This window comes from Podarcis pityusensis, assembly GCF_964106645.2.
Source record: "Podarcis pityusensis genome assembly, chromosome: 13".
In the NCBI taxonomy this organism is placed as follows: domain Eukaryota; kingdom Metazoa; phylum Chordata; class Lepidosauria; order Squamata; family Lacertidae; genus Podarcis; species Podarcis pityusensis.
In genome coordinates, this window is record NC_138038.1 from 2195043 (window position 1) to 2209249 (window position 14207).

At 42.7% G+C, this 14207-nt stretch overlaps 1 protein-coding gene and 1 long non-coding RNA gene across 3 annotated transcripts in view; one reads left to right on the forward strand and one right to left on the reverse strand.

Moving 5' to 3' along the window:
- The window catches only part of SUN3 (Sad1 and UNC84 domain containing 3), a 17035-nt gene continuing 2828 nt past the window's right edge, over window positions 1-14207 (reverse strand). For both annotated transcript variants that reach the window (XM_080976925.1, XM_080976926.1), the window contains exons 3-13: window positions 13555-13652; window positions 12456-12546; window positions 10185-10240; window positions 8103-8191; window positions 4617-4645; window positions 3776-3947; window positions 3216-3300; window positions 2236-2351; window positions 1134-1301; window positions 510-602; window positions 1-236 (exon numbers count right to left, since the gene is read on the reverse strand). In XM_080976925.1, coding sequence (XP_080833051.1) covers window positions 120-236; window positions 510-602; window positions 1134-1301; window positions 2236-2351; window positions 3216-3300; window positions 3776-3947; window positions 4617-4645; window positions 8103-8191; window positions 10185-10240; window positions 12456-12546; window positions 13555-13652 — 1114 coding nt within the window. In that variant the 3' untranslated portion in view covers window positions 1-119. The remainder of the gene's footprint in view (window positions 237-509; window positions 603-1133; window positions 1302-2235; window positions 2352-3215; window positions 3301-3775; window positions 3948-4616; window positions 4646-8102; window positions 8192-10184; window positions 10241-12455; window positions 12547-13554; window positions 13653-14207) is intronic.
- The window catches only part of LOC308460664, a 2127-nt gene continuing 498 nt past the window's right edge, over window positions 12579-14207 (forward strand). Inside the window, exons 1-2 of the long non-coding RNA XR_013978701.1 lie at window positions 12579-13527; window positions 13896-14068. This is a non-coding gene — a long non-coding RNA (uncharacterized lncRNA). The remainder of the gene's footprint in view (window positions 13528-13895; window positions 14069-14207) is intronic.

Here is a 14207-nt window from a genome sequence, read left to right on the forward strand (position 1 = left end):
TTAACTGTTGTTGCATATTTCTTTTATAACTGAAAAAGCAGCGCAGCAAATTCTCTTCAGTTCAGCACTATGAGGCTTTGGCCTTATTTCTACACCAGCGGGCTCCCTTCGCAGAGCATCTAGATGTACTGCAGATTTCCATGCACCCTGAAGCGATAAATGCAGGTGTAGTTCGGGTGGCCCCAATTGCTCAGCACTTTCAGTTTCACGTAACTCATAGATTCAGACGATTCATTCTGAAAGTAAAGAAAGTAAGCATTTTAATCCTTGCCCTATTGGTGCAGCTGAATGAAATTATCCATCAGTTAAGTTTTCCCTGACATAAAATATAAGATAATCATACAGCCAGACTTCCGGAAACAGACTTCTGTTTTTCTGACTTTTACCCACAAGGTATTGGTGATCATAAAGACACACAGATCACATGGGCCAAGAGTATTAATTACCCAACTAGCTAACAACTGCATTTATTAGAATTTTGTGGCGATTTCCCGTCATATTCAACATACCTTCAGTTGGAATGTTTGGATTAAATCTCCTTCAGTGTCATAAAGAAACTGGCCTAGGAAAGTTCCCTGCTCCTCCTTTTCCTCTTTTAGTCCCTTGAGGGGGGACAGTAAAAAGCATATCATCAGCACTCAAGAAATAGGTTAGATCAGAAAACAAATGCACAGTTTCCAATGACAACTATGCTAGCTAGCAGCCCACATATCGGCCACACTTGCTAGGGCTGATGTGATTTGTAAAGCAGCAACATCTGGAGGGCCAAAAGTTCCCCATAACTGGCACAAACCAGTTACAGCATGTTTACTCAGAAGTAAGGCCTACCAACGCCCAGGTAAGTAGATCTAGGATTTACTTTTGATACATATGCTTCTGCTGTTAATGGGTTAGCAAGAATGTTCAGGATCCCTGAACTGTAGCTGCATGCACATAAGATGTTCAAAGCATTGGGAAATTATTTCAGCTAATTTCTTTAAGTTATCAATACAATTAAAAATACTACTGTTTAAATGTTATAGAGAAATGTTAAAGAGAAAAAATCCAAGTTGCATGTTATAATAATTTCATAATTTGCTTTGAAAAATACTCATTCCCTAACTCAAATCTGAAAACTGGAATATTACACTTACATAAATGGCAAAGTCTTTGGGAGCACTAGAAATCTCTCCTGTTGGGGAGACCTTCTTAGAAATATGCTCTATTGTAACAGATTTTGGAATAATTTCCTTGGCTAGCCTGACAACCGCTTCACCTTGATTCCCAGGGAAAGACCAGCAGTTTCCAGGGTGGTAATTGGGCTGCAAGAGAGCAGAGAAATTCTGAATGGGTTATATATTATGTGGCTAAGGTTATAGGTGCTATAATTCAGCCAAAGCAAATGAATTTAAACTGGTCCATGTAGTTAAAATTGACATTACAGGCAATTTACTTCAGGTTACGTTCCAAGGCACTGTGTGTTTAAGTGAAATCATGCATATTTGAAACACCATTGAAAAAGCCAGCAAACAGTCAAAAGTCAGACATTAAGCATCGCTGCCCCAATGCTGTGGAACACTCCTGCAGCAGAAATTCACTGGGCTTCCTTGCATTTGACTTTCAAATGTCTCTTGAATACTTTTTTTTATACCAGCAGGCCTATACAGTTCTTTAAATGGTGCTTGAGTCATTCTATATTGCTTCTAAATGGATTTTTATGTTTCTGTACACTAGCCCAATGTTCTGCAGTACACGGAACCCCCCATTTACATGCATTCAATATGTGCATGACTTTAAAAATTAAATATCCAGAGAAAACACCCCACCATTAATTTTCTTTTACCATCAATCTTTTATTTGACTTCATGCTCTGACATTTATCTTATAGCTCCCATTGTCCTTTTTCTTCCCTACTGTCGCACTTATGACTCATTTCTCAGCTTGTCTACAAAATTGCATAGCTCACACTGTACAGTATTCTGTTTTGATCACTAAAAGGCAAGATGAACCCTGAAAAAGTTGTGACTCGAGGCAATTTTCAAATTAATCATTCCTAAATCCCAGAGAATTTAAGAAACGCTCATTAGGATTTTACAAGAGCATTGGCCTGCCAGGCATAAGCAGTGTCAAAGGTTTTGGACAGAAAATATTGAAAAGGAATAAAATGGTTACCGGTACATAAGTGGAAAAAGTAGTATAGAAAGAAAATATCCAAAATAAGAAAACATGAATACTTTCTTGAAAGTTGATTTCTACCTCAAGAATTACATCTGGAGACCTCACAAAAGGAAGCATAACGAAGGACATCCAGAAGTATTTTCCTCCATCATGGCGGTAGCTTCTAGTAGTTCTGGACTGAACAATGTTGGCACCTAAAATCAAACAGTTGTAGAATAATACTTCTGATATTTCAGGCACACAACAGTAGTATAGCTTGTCACAGAAGACTATGCAGAGTCTAGGCTCTGCCAAAGTGCATGTGTGTGTTTACTTTTAGCTGTGCGAGTGGCTAATGGAGGCAGTTTGTCCACAAATGCACTTTCTCATAGTCTAGAGAAGGAAAACACACTGTGGAGATGGGAGACTACTGAAAAGGGCATTTATGCATGGGAGGAATTTTTAAAGGCTATGTCCCCAGTCGGTCTGTTAAAGGTAAAGGTAAAGGTAGCCCTGCCCGTATGGGCCAGTCGTGTCCGACTCTAGGGTTGCGCGCTCATCTCGCTCAAGAGGCCGGGAGCCAGCGCTGTCCGGAGACACTTCTGGGTCACGTGGCCAGCGTGACTAAGCGGCATCTGGCGAGCCAGCACCAGCGCCGCACACGGAAACGCCGTTTACCTCCCCGCTGGAGCGGTACCTATTTATCTACTTGCACTTTGACATGCTTTCAAACTGCTAGGTGGGCAGGAGCTGGGACCGAACGACGGGAGCTCACCCCGCCGTGGGGATTCAAACCGCCGACCTTGGGATCAGCAAGTCCTAGGCACTGAGGTTTTACCCACAGCGCCACCCGTGTCCCTAGTCGGTCTGTTAGTAATGCATAATAATAATAATCAGGAAAATGTCAGCAGGCCTTGCCCTCCCAATTTAAGGGCAGAATACTGCATCTTACTGGTGGAAACTGCTTACCAGAACTATCATCGTAATGATCACAGTGATATTGACAGACTCCTGTGTTTGAATAACAAAAAATGTCCAAAATACCATGGGCAAGTTTGTTTAACAACTGTTTCTAATACCTGCTGATTTGAGGGCATAGTCAGGCATTTGGACGTCATCTTCATCCAGCTTTTCCATTAGTTTTTTAAGCATCTTTTCAATACTCTGTCAATGGATAAGAGGTATAATTCATTTATCATTACCACAATAGGAAAACTTTAAAGAAACAATGGGCAACCTGAAGAATAATATTAAATTGTGACTGCAGTTTTTCAGAAATCAAAAAACTATAATTATTCATTGGGGGGCAGGGGAGGCAACCTGCACCTTAGAAGGTGCAGATAATAAAGGGTTGTCGTTGGCATTTCTGTTATTGTGCCTGACTATAGCATAGGTAGAATGAGGCCGACACTCTTGCCTCCCTCCCTTGGAATGTTGCTTGTTCTTCAGCTTCATGAGATGGAAGCTGAGAAATCACAAGGCAAAAGGTTGTGCGTATGTGCTGCAGTGTGCAATGGAGTGGCATAGTGTTAGCATCCAACTTATGGTACAGTTGTCAAGTAGGTTGGTCGTTCCTGATTAGAGTAAAATAGATACAAAAGTCTGACAGTTGTTTACAAATCACATTACTTCATCTTACCCATCTTGTAATGCCTTTGCTAGTATATCCTTCCAGTACTTTACTGACAGCATGATGGGCAATGTCCTTCATACCAGATCTCACATCATGAAGCCGCAATTGTAACTTATTCACCTGCTCCTTCAGAGGTGCAATTTCAAGTGCTTTTCTTTCCAAGATGTTATTTGCCTTGCTGGGGGAAAATAACAGAGGAAAGTACCATGCAAAGCACTGTTCCTTTAGTTGTGCATATATGTTCTGGCGTGCATGTGTCTGAGGCTGCTTTGCTGCAGTTCTAAGAATATTGTTACCTGCATTCTTTTATTGCTCTTGCATAAGCAAAGATGCATGTCTGGGACCTAGAAACTAAAGCATTTTAAACTTACTTTGCAGCCTGTGGTCTGTTTCATTGAAAAGGGGCCGAAATGGGGAATCAGCTGCTTCATATAGCTGAATGGAATAAAAAGTTAATATTCCTAGGCTTCATTAATCTGTCTAACAATGGGACTTAATAATCTGCTAGTAGGGCTCTCTATGTGCTAGCCCCATGTTTTTAAAACCGGCACCAGCCATTCTTTCGTTGTTAGCCCCCCCCCCCCCAATTAAAATATAATTAATATATCCTCTTACCAAGTCCCTTCAGACCTGGGTATGGGGAGTGCTGTTGACTAAATGGGACACAGCTGTGGGCAGCCTGAGAGCAGTCTCATAATCTTTGTGAGACTTTTGTGGGTGAGCTGTAAGTTTGTTTAGGCCCTGGGTGGGAGCCAGGAGAGAGGGGGAAGGTGTGTCAGATGGACAAGGAAATAAGGTACAGGCACTTGCCAAATATTTACATAAATTATTTTAAACTTGTTCTTACATTAGGGATCTCAGATCTTGTGTTTCACCCTGTATATAAAAAAAGGGGGGGGGAGAAGCAAGTTTAATTAGAAACAAGCTTACACCAAAGAGATCATTGCACAAAGGCAAGAAAGTAAAATAATGGAAATAAGAGTCTCATGCTTCTCATTACACCAATATCCTATGCACATTTGGGTCCCAGCAAATGGTCTTGAAGCAACTAATGCAGTAGCTTTGTTGAGGTTAAGAGAAGTTAAACAATCCTTTGGAGGGGTAAGCAGCTCTAAGTGGAATATAAGCAAACTAACTCTTATTCTGAGTAAACATGTTTAAATTGGATTTTATAATTACCCCCCCCCCATTTTTAAATAATTCAGCCACTGATGCCAAAGACAAAACACCCAGTGGCTTTTGGGTAGGGTCAGATCTAAGTAGCCCATGCCAGAAAATCTTGGTGCAGGAAAAAATGCTGGGCCATACTAAACAATATGCTAACTGAATTAATCTAGCTGATCTGGTTTGGCCCTTAGAGCAGTGGTGTGTGGTGAAATTTTTTGTAGGGTCACAGAGGCACCAGCTTGCAAGGGTGATGGGGGGGGCAATATCGCATGCCTGCATGAGCCTCGCACCTCCTTCCCTAAGCTGGGCAGAAGCTTCATGGGCTTTGCGAAGGAGGCGCCAGGCCTCTGACAGGATGCAGAAGGGCTCTTGGACCTCGTTGGAGCATCATGCCTCCCCAGGAGGGCTGTGCTATATCATCCGATACTAGGTTTTAGATCAAATTGTGATAATCGTTTTTTTAAAAAATGTGCTTGTAATTTATCGCATATCGTGTTTTTTGTGGTATTAAAAAATCACAATACTGGAAAAACCAGGAAGCCGATGCTTCTTCCTGTGGATGCTAACTCCACCTCGGTCAGCTCTTCCCTGCCTCCCGCAGCAGCAAGAAATTGCTATGAATGACTGCAGCAGGCTGAGTGAAATATCGCCCAGCAGAGCTTTGAGAACCGGTTAGCTCTCCGTCTCCCTGCCTGGCCAGCCAGCCAGCCAGCAAGCAGCGACTTCTTCCGGCCAGGCTCCTGCTTCAGGGCGCCAGGCTGGGAGTTGGCTTCAAGCCGGCAGCTTCAGACTTCGGGAGCCCCTTTTACTCCCCCTTCCTTTGGCATTTGGCCCTCTTCTGCCACCCCCTCCACCTGCCTGTGTGTCCGGGTGTCTGCCCCCCTCCTGATGGCGGGGTGGGGGGCGCAGCCACCAGCCGGGCTAAAAGCACGGCGTTTTTTATTAACCCAGCCAACAGTTCTCACTTCGTTTTCTGTAAGCTGCAGCCGCCCCCTTGTTAAAACTGTCCTGCTTGGGGGTGGGATGGTGTCTCCCTGACTCCCCCAGCGATGCTTCTTTCGGAGCCAGGCCAGGGCTGCGCAGAGGCTGCTTGAGCTCCATCTCTCTCCCCTCCTTGCTCTGTGAATGAGCCCCAATTCGCCTTCCCTGCCTCTCTCTCTGTCTCTCTCTCTCTCTCTCTCTCTCTCTGTGTTTTCAGATGTTTCTTCAGAATAAAAGGGGGGGGGGACACACCCAGTGTTTGTTGTGTGTGCCTTCCTTTGGGGTAGAAGCAGCCCACGCTGCCAGCCCCAAGTTAACTCTGTGAGTCTTTGGCTCTCCCCTCCCCTGACGCCAACAGGAGGGAAATACGCTCTTGACATGCTTGTTGGCTTGCAAGTTGCTTCAGAGTAAAAGGAAACCCCCCCCCCGCTTTGCGTTTGAGCCTCTTCTGGGTCTCCCCCCCCCCCTTATGCTGCTCATTTTCTCCTAGATGGCTACGCCAAGAGTGGACATTGACGAATGCCCTCGGATGGGGTGGAAGGCGCATTAGGCATCCTTCCCAATGTTGAAAGAGCTTGCAAATAAGTTTTTGGCTATCCCAAGAACAAGTGTGCAATCTGAAAGCGTGTTCAGCTTGGCTGGCAATGTTCTTCAAATACAAAGGGCATCACAACTGCCACAGAACACCAAAATGCAAATTTCACTTGCAAAAAAATATATATATATACATTTCATTTAATAATTTTGTTCTGTAAAATTTTATCCATGCTTTCCGGTTTGGCCTGGTTTATAAAAGAAATGCAAATTTTCCTCACAAAATATAAATTTTGTTTATATTTTGTTCTGCTAAAATTTATCCATTCCATTCTTTCTATTTTGGCCTCGTTTAGAAAAGAAAATTAACAAACAATCAAATAACTGGTGTTGTGCGATGTATACATTCAACTAAGACTCGATAGTGAATTATATTTGAGTATCTAAAAGTGTGAAACTGAATTTGCTTTTTTCTTGTTTAGTAATGTAATTAAATTTTTAGGGAACCTTTGGTATCTATGCTACTAATTACTTCCACAGTAATTTAATTTTAGAGAAAATGTACTATTATTGGTACAGTAGTACTATAACATAACAGTTGTAACAATATGTTAAGTAAAATTTTATCAGTTTTAGAGTTATACCCATAAGTAATAGCAGTTGCCAGCACCATGTTCACCTCTACATAGCTCCAGCCTTATTTTAGATATCGTAATGTTGAAAACCAGGTATCGCCCAGCCCTACTCCCTACTTAAGCTGGGCAGAAGTTTCCCGGGCTTTAGGAAGGAGGCTCAAGGCTTTAATACTTTTAATACTCTAATTTACCAGGAACATTTAGTGGACTAGGCTAGTCCCCCTAGTCCATTGACCGCATGCCACTGCCGTGGAGATAGTCCTCATTGCATTCACCCCCTTACTAAGGTATTTCCTCAAAGTTCAAAATCAGAAGGTTCTGCAGCTGACCTATAATCTGCCTTTAGTGCAGGGATCTTGCCAGTACAAACGTGATAAAAAAAAAGCTAATGGAAGCATCACTGAATGCTCACAAAGGTAAGGTGCTCTGAGGATGAGACTCCCTAATATTAGCCAAGCTGGAAATCTTTGGTTTTGCCAAAATTAGGGTCGCCACCTTTTTTACTGGCCCTGCTCTTATGCATTTAAACTGACATAAGCTGGTAAGCTGTCCCTGGCATGAAGTCAGAAAAAGCTTCACTGCAGTGCTATTTTTTGAAAGAAAGAGTTGCTGGAGCTCACCATGAACTTTCCCCTTGTTCTTTTAGAACGGCAATGGCACCCACCTGAGAGGTGCCAGAGTTGAGCTCTAGTGAGCTCCGGCTGGAAAAAAAGCCCTGCTTCACTGGCTTAGGTATGCTAGATGCTTTAGTTGAGATTTCTGCATAGCAGGGGGTTGGACTCGATAACTTTGGGGTCCCTTATGGTTCTATGAAACAGATGCAGGATTAGAAAAAGGTGTAATCCTACTCTCAACACAAAAGAGATCATAAGACATTCTATCTGTGAAACCTTCAAGGACAGCATTTGTTCTGGCTGCCAATTGAAATGAGATAATGCATAAACATAATTTGTGCTCTATAATTTCTCATATTTTACCTAGGGAGATTGTTGTAACAAAGCAAAACAAAAAATCACCTGGATGAGATCACAAATAGAGAAGTCCCTCCATTCTTCTCCAAAAATCTGAAATTTATTTCCATCAAATAGTCCCATGTAGGTAGCACCTATTAATAATAGTAATAAAAACCCTCTTTGTATTAACAAATTGATTATTCTCTTCCTTCTCAGCAGATTAAACATGGCAACAATCTCAGTATGTCATCCTACATGGCGGTGATTTTTTTCTAGAAAAATAGGTGCCAGCACTAACCATGAAGTTGTTGCAGTACCTCCTGAAAAAAGCGCTGCTACATGGGTAGGTTAGCTAACCCATAACATGGCTTTATCTGTTTCTTTTATTTCACACATTGTGTTCCCAAGTAAAACACTTGGAGCAGTGCAGGGGTTAAGAATGCAGAAGCCAGGCAAGAACAAAGGCTCTCTCATCAGCACTAGCGGAAATCAGAGTTAAGGTAACTAGACTGAGTACTGGGTCAGGACTGTGGAGAATAGAGTTCAAATCCCTTTGCGTAGCCAGGGAGCCAAAGGGGGTTCTTAAGCCAGTTGCTATCTGCACATGCTACTCAGGGTAGCCTTGAACCATAACTCAACTTCTTAACAAAAGTAGACTTTTAGACTTTCCCTTTCATAAGAATAAGGCCATCATGTCACCCAAATTGTTTTCCACCCAATTCACCATGAGGGAAGGAAATGGCATACACTGGACATCAGGCGGGGCCTCAGGGTGTACCTGACTTACACAGAGCCCTTAAGAAAATCAGAATCCTTGTCTGCCTCCTTCAAACAGGAGTCCCTGAGTAGGAAGGTACCTTGACACTATCAGCAGGTCAGGCAGGGACCGAATCATGCTTGCATACCAGGCAAAAGCCCAGAGTCCTCCAACAGGCATCAATATCACAGTGTGTGGAATCACCACCACAGCTTTTCACCTGGGCTCACCTGTCCACCTTCGCTTAAGTGGACAAATGTGCTTCTGCAGAAGCAGCTTCCGGCAGGAAGATGTTCCAGTGGGTTGTGGCTTAGGTTCTCCTCCCACATGGAGCAGCAGATGAAAACTGGTTTCCATCCTGTTCCTGTCAGCTCCACCTTGTACGCACCCCACCTAGGTCAAACCTAGGATTAGGGGGCAGCTTCTCTCAATCTGCATTTGCACAGTACTCTGGAAAGGTCAGACAGGGCTCCCCATGACAACTCTGCTGTCCTCTACCTGCCGCTAGCAGCTTTGCTCATATCTGGCGGTTACAGGAAGGCCACCTCCCATTCTGGCTGGTCTTAGCAATTTTTTATTTTTTTAAAAAATTAGCCTGCCTCTAGAAGATGAGTTAATTCATTCATGTATGTGCCATTCTATGCTGACCAGAAAGACATTTCACAGTAACTCCAACTTTCCATTCCCTGCTCTATAAAACATGTTATTAAATCACATGAATAATAGCTAGTACATAGAAGGACAGGTAACCAAAGTCCTCTTTGTGCCCATCAATTTAAGGTTACTATCCTCAGCATGCTGACAAACCTGCAATCCTAAACACATTTCATAGTGAGTAAGCCCCACTGGGAGTTACTTGCGAACAGACGTGCATAGGCTAGTGAAAGGTAAAGGTAAAGGACCCCAGGATGGTTAAGTCCAGTCAAAGGCGACTATGGGGTTGCGGCGCTCATCTCGCTTTCAGGCTGAAGGAGTTGGCGTTTGTCCAGACAGCTTTCCAGGTCATGTGGCCAGCAGGACTAAACCATTTCTGGCACAATGGAATACTGTGACGGAACCCAGAGCACATGGAAATGCCATTTACCTTCCTGCCACTGCGATACCTATTTATCTACTTGCACTGGCATGCTTTCGAATTGCTAGGTTGGCAAAAGCTAGGCCAGAGCAACGAGAGCTCACTCCATCGTGGGGATTAGAACCACCAACCTTCTGATCGGCAAGCCCAAGAGGCTCAGTGGTTTAGACTACAGTGCCATCCACGTCCAGCATAGACTAGTACAGTAAGTTCCACTGAATTATGTGAATCTTATGTCCTTGTAAACATGGCTAGCCATAATGTACACCAGTGCATACTCAGTGTATACTTAGCCCCGTAGGAAGAAGCGCACCAAAAAACAGTAGGAACAGGGTCACCCAAGACACAACTTTCTGAGCAGAGCTCGCCCTGCAAAACAACAAAGAGAATTGTTCTAGAATTACATTCTAGTCATATAAAACTTTGAACAAACAGCTAAGTTAGCTACTCCAACTTAGACACCCCAGAAAGCCCAGACTGTTGGTTCTATTATGGGCTTGATGCTGTTTACTGCTTTCAGGTATACTGTACAATAATCTGGTTCTAATTTCAATAAGATGGCTCCTTCAGATTTTTTAAGCATTCACTCCGATTTGCTTGAACAAATCTTACTCATCCTGTCTTTATTGAGCTTTCATTTTGATTTGTTTGCAGGGAGGTTATACAACAATGAACATTCATTCTGATTTTCTGGTGGGGTGTTTTTACATTTCCATTTATCATTTGTTCATTCTACACTTGTCAGTGTATTTCCTCACCACTTTCCTGCTTCTTTTTTAAAAAATGTGGAGACAGGAGACAGTGCTTTAACTGTTCAGATCTAAATTTCCTGGTATGCACTTCAATCTCCTGCAAAATAGTGACAGTTTAGAGGCATCTAGCTTGATAGTGAAATAGAGTTAGTGGATGCAACCTGGAGAAGTTCCCTTTACCTTTTAAAGCCTGCCTCCTTCTCAACCCCAATTAAGTGTTAGAAAAGCTCATGGAGAAATTGGCAGAACACATTTCCCCCGTTTTGAATGAATCCTGTTTCTGCACAAAAGCATTCATTGGCCGGCACAAGTGCATATATCTGGAGCGACTCTCCAAACTAGGGGTGGCTGGCATCGCTTTGCGGTGGTTCCAGTCCTACTTGGGTGGTTGTTCCCAGAGGGTGTGACTTGAGGAGTGCTTTTCAGCCCCGTGGAACCTTCAATTTAGGGTTCCGCAGGGCTCAATCCTATCCCCCATGTTGTTTAACTTCTACATGAAACCGCTGGGTGGGGTTATCCGGAGGTTTGGAGTACATTGTCAGCAGTATGCTGATGACACTCAGCTCTGTTTCTCCTTTACATCTGCAGTGGAAGTGCTGGATCAGTGTCTTGCCTCGGTCATGGACTGGATGAGAGCCAACAAAGGGAAGCTCAGTCCAGATAAGACTGAGGCACTGTTAGTGGGTGGTTCCCTAGACCAGATGGGTGGGAGATCACTTGCTCTTGATGGGGTTACACTTGCTCTGAAGGAGCAGGTTCGTAGCTTGGGGGTCCTCCTGAATCCTTGAGACTCAGGTGGCCTCAGTGGCCCGGAGTGCCTTCCATCAGCTTCGGCTGGTGGCCCAGCTACGCCCCTATCTGGACAGGGACAGCCTAACTACTGTTGTCTACGTTCTGGTAACCTCAAGGTTAGATTACTGAAATGTGTTATCAGTAGGGCTGCCTCTGAAGACGGTTCGGAAACTCCAGTTAGTGCAGAATTCAGCGGCCAGGTTGCTCACCAGAGCAAGATGGCTTGAGCATACTACACCAATCCTGGTCCAATTGCACTGGCTACCAATTAGTTTCTGGGCCAATTCAAAGTGCTGGTTTCGACCTATAAAGCCTTAAACGGCTCAGGACCACAATACCTCAAGGACCGCCTGTTTCCATATGAACCTACCCGAACCCTGAGATCATCTTCTGAGGCCCTTCTTCATGTGCCGCCTCCTCAAGAGGTCCGGAGGGTGGCAACACGAGAACGGGCCTTCTCTGCAGTGGCTCCCCAGTTGTGGAATGCTCTCCCCAGGGAAGTTCACTTGGTGCCTTCATTGTACACCGTGAGGTGCCTGGCAAAAACGTTTCTTTTTAACCAGGCCTTTGGTTGATCTGATTGACATCCGATGCTCTTTTAAATTGTGGTTCTTTTTTGGTGTGTGTGTGTGGGGGGTGTTATTGGGTTGTTGTTTTTATTTTGATTATATATACTGTGGTTTTTATGTTGCTCTTTTCTGTGAACTGCCATGAGACCTCTTTATATACGGTAGTATATAAATTCAATAAATAAGAATAAGCATGCATCATTGTTCGTTCCTGTGGATATCTCTGTGCAAGTGGAGGACTCAAACTGAGGAACCAGGTATTGCTTACTCCTTTGTCAGTCCCCCTTTGTACTGGTACATCAGTGCAGTGCAATGTATCACCAATATTAATACCTTGCAAAGTACAAAAATGGCACAGCGGCATGGTGCTAACACATGGCAAAGTGGGGCTTACTCCTGGGAAAATGGGGTTAGGATTGCAGCCTTTTTTCAGTTTGTTATTCAGAAAACATTCCCACCCCTCATATTTACCTTGATAAAGTGATGCAGACTCTTTTCACTAAGCAAAATGGAGTTATTAGGCTCAGCCCTATCAAATTACAGATGAGTCTAGTGAAACTTTCTGGAAAATACACACAAGAGGACAATTAAACAATGCAACACATTGTTAGAATGACTTTACAAAGCTCATGCTATGCAATTTCATGTTTGCTGTATTGGTCGTATTTATTCAGCAGATGCAGTTAATTTGTTAAGACCATACTTGCTGGCAGTTTTCCAGGAAAATGGGGAGGGGGTATATTGAAATCAATAGGAATTGAATGTGCTTAACTTTCATGAGATCACACCTTATATTACAGACATACTAGTGAAAATTACTGGAACATAATTTACAATTTGTTTTTTATAAATTGAAAAGATATAGCAAAGCTAACCTATAACGGGAGCCAAGTATGGGAAATGTAATTTTCCCACAGCTGAAGAATCTCTTATTTCTGTGAAATTCTAATTGTATTTATTGCCCTTATCCAACACAGATCCATTCTTCAGTATGTAACCTCAATGCAATTATTTCAAAAGAAATGTTCTCCATTTTCAATCATGCTGTTGTATTGACAAGCTGTTTGAACTAATGTTTATTAGCCTCTTTAATCAAGATTTGAAAAACAAAACAAAATCCAAGATTAAACTCTTTACACACCAGAAAAAAATATGAAAGCTTATGTCAACCAACTCCCCCACAGAAATGCTGCAAACCCATAGCATTATGAAAATAGACAGCAAATTTGGATAAAAAAGAAAATATGTAATTGTAGTGGCCCAATATGACTTTAGAACAGAGTCACAAAATGAGCTCTTGAGCTTCTAAAAATATTATTTCGAAATAAAAGGATAAAAGCAAAAAGAAACACTGTTTCAAGGGACAAACTACTTTAATTTAGTCAACCTGACCATTTTGAATCATTTTTTTCTTATTATGCTTTGGTATTTTTTGTTTGTAACACAGGACTGGAGGATGTGAAATAGTGAAGGAAATCTTGTCAACATGTTGGTTCAACATCTGGGTTCACAAACCATAAAAAATGCAAAAGCCCCCTTATAAGTGAGTAATAACTACAACTGAACTTACTCTTGGGTGGGCATGGACACTGAACATTTTTCCCTTTATGAGAGAAGAGAGGGTGGCTGTTGGTGCAGCTGCAAGGTGATTTTTTTCCTTGGGACAAACTACAAAATGAAAAAAGTGTTAGAGCTCAAGAAACGCCCAGGTGGATTTGACCAAAAGTCTTGTGCTTCTGGAAGATGCTTCTGGAAGAACCTAAGCAGGGCATGAAGGTGATGTTCATCCTCAGCATCTGCTGTTCAGAATATACTGCTTCTATACACACAGATTAATTTAGCTGCTATGGCTGGTACATCCCTGAAAGGCTAAGCTTATTCCGTTCTTTTTAAAATCCATTTAATCTACAGGTCACAATTTTTGTCTGTCCTGAACCTGAATGAGCTTCATTGAATGACCCCAGCTTCTAAATTATGAGGAGGTTCTGTTTTATTGGACTAATTTTACCTGTCTTTACCTATGTATTGCTTTTGATATTTCTACATTGTTTCATGGCATCTTGGATGCTAACACAGACATTACAGTGGTACCTCGCAAGACGAAATTAATCCGTTCCGCGAGTCTCTTCGTCTTGCGGTTTTTTCGTCTTGCGAAGCACGGCTATTAGCGGCTTAGCGGCTATTAACGGCTTAGCGGCTTTAAGAAAAAGGAAACAAACTCGC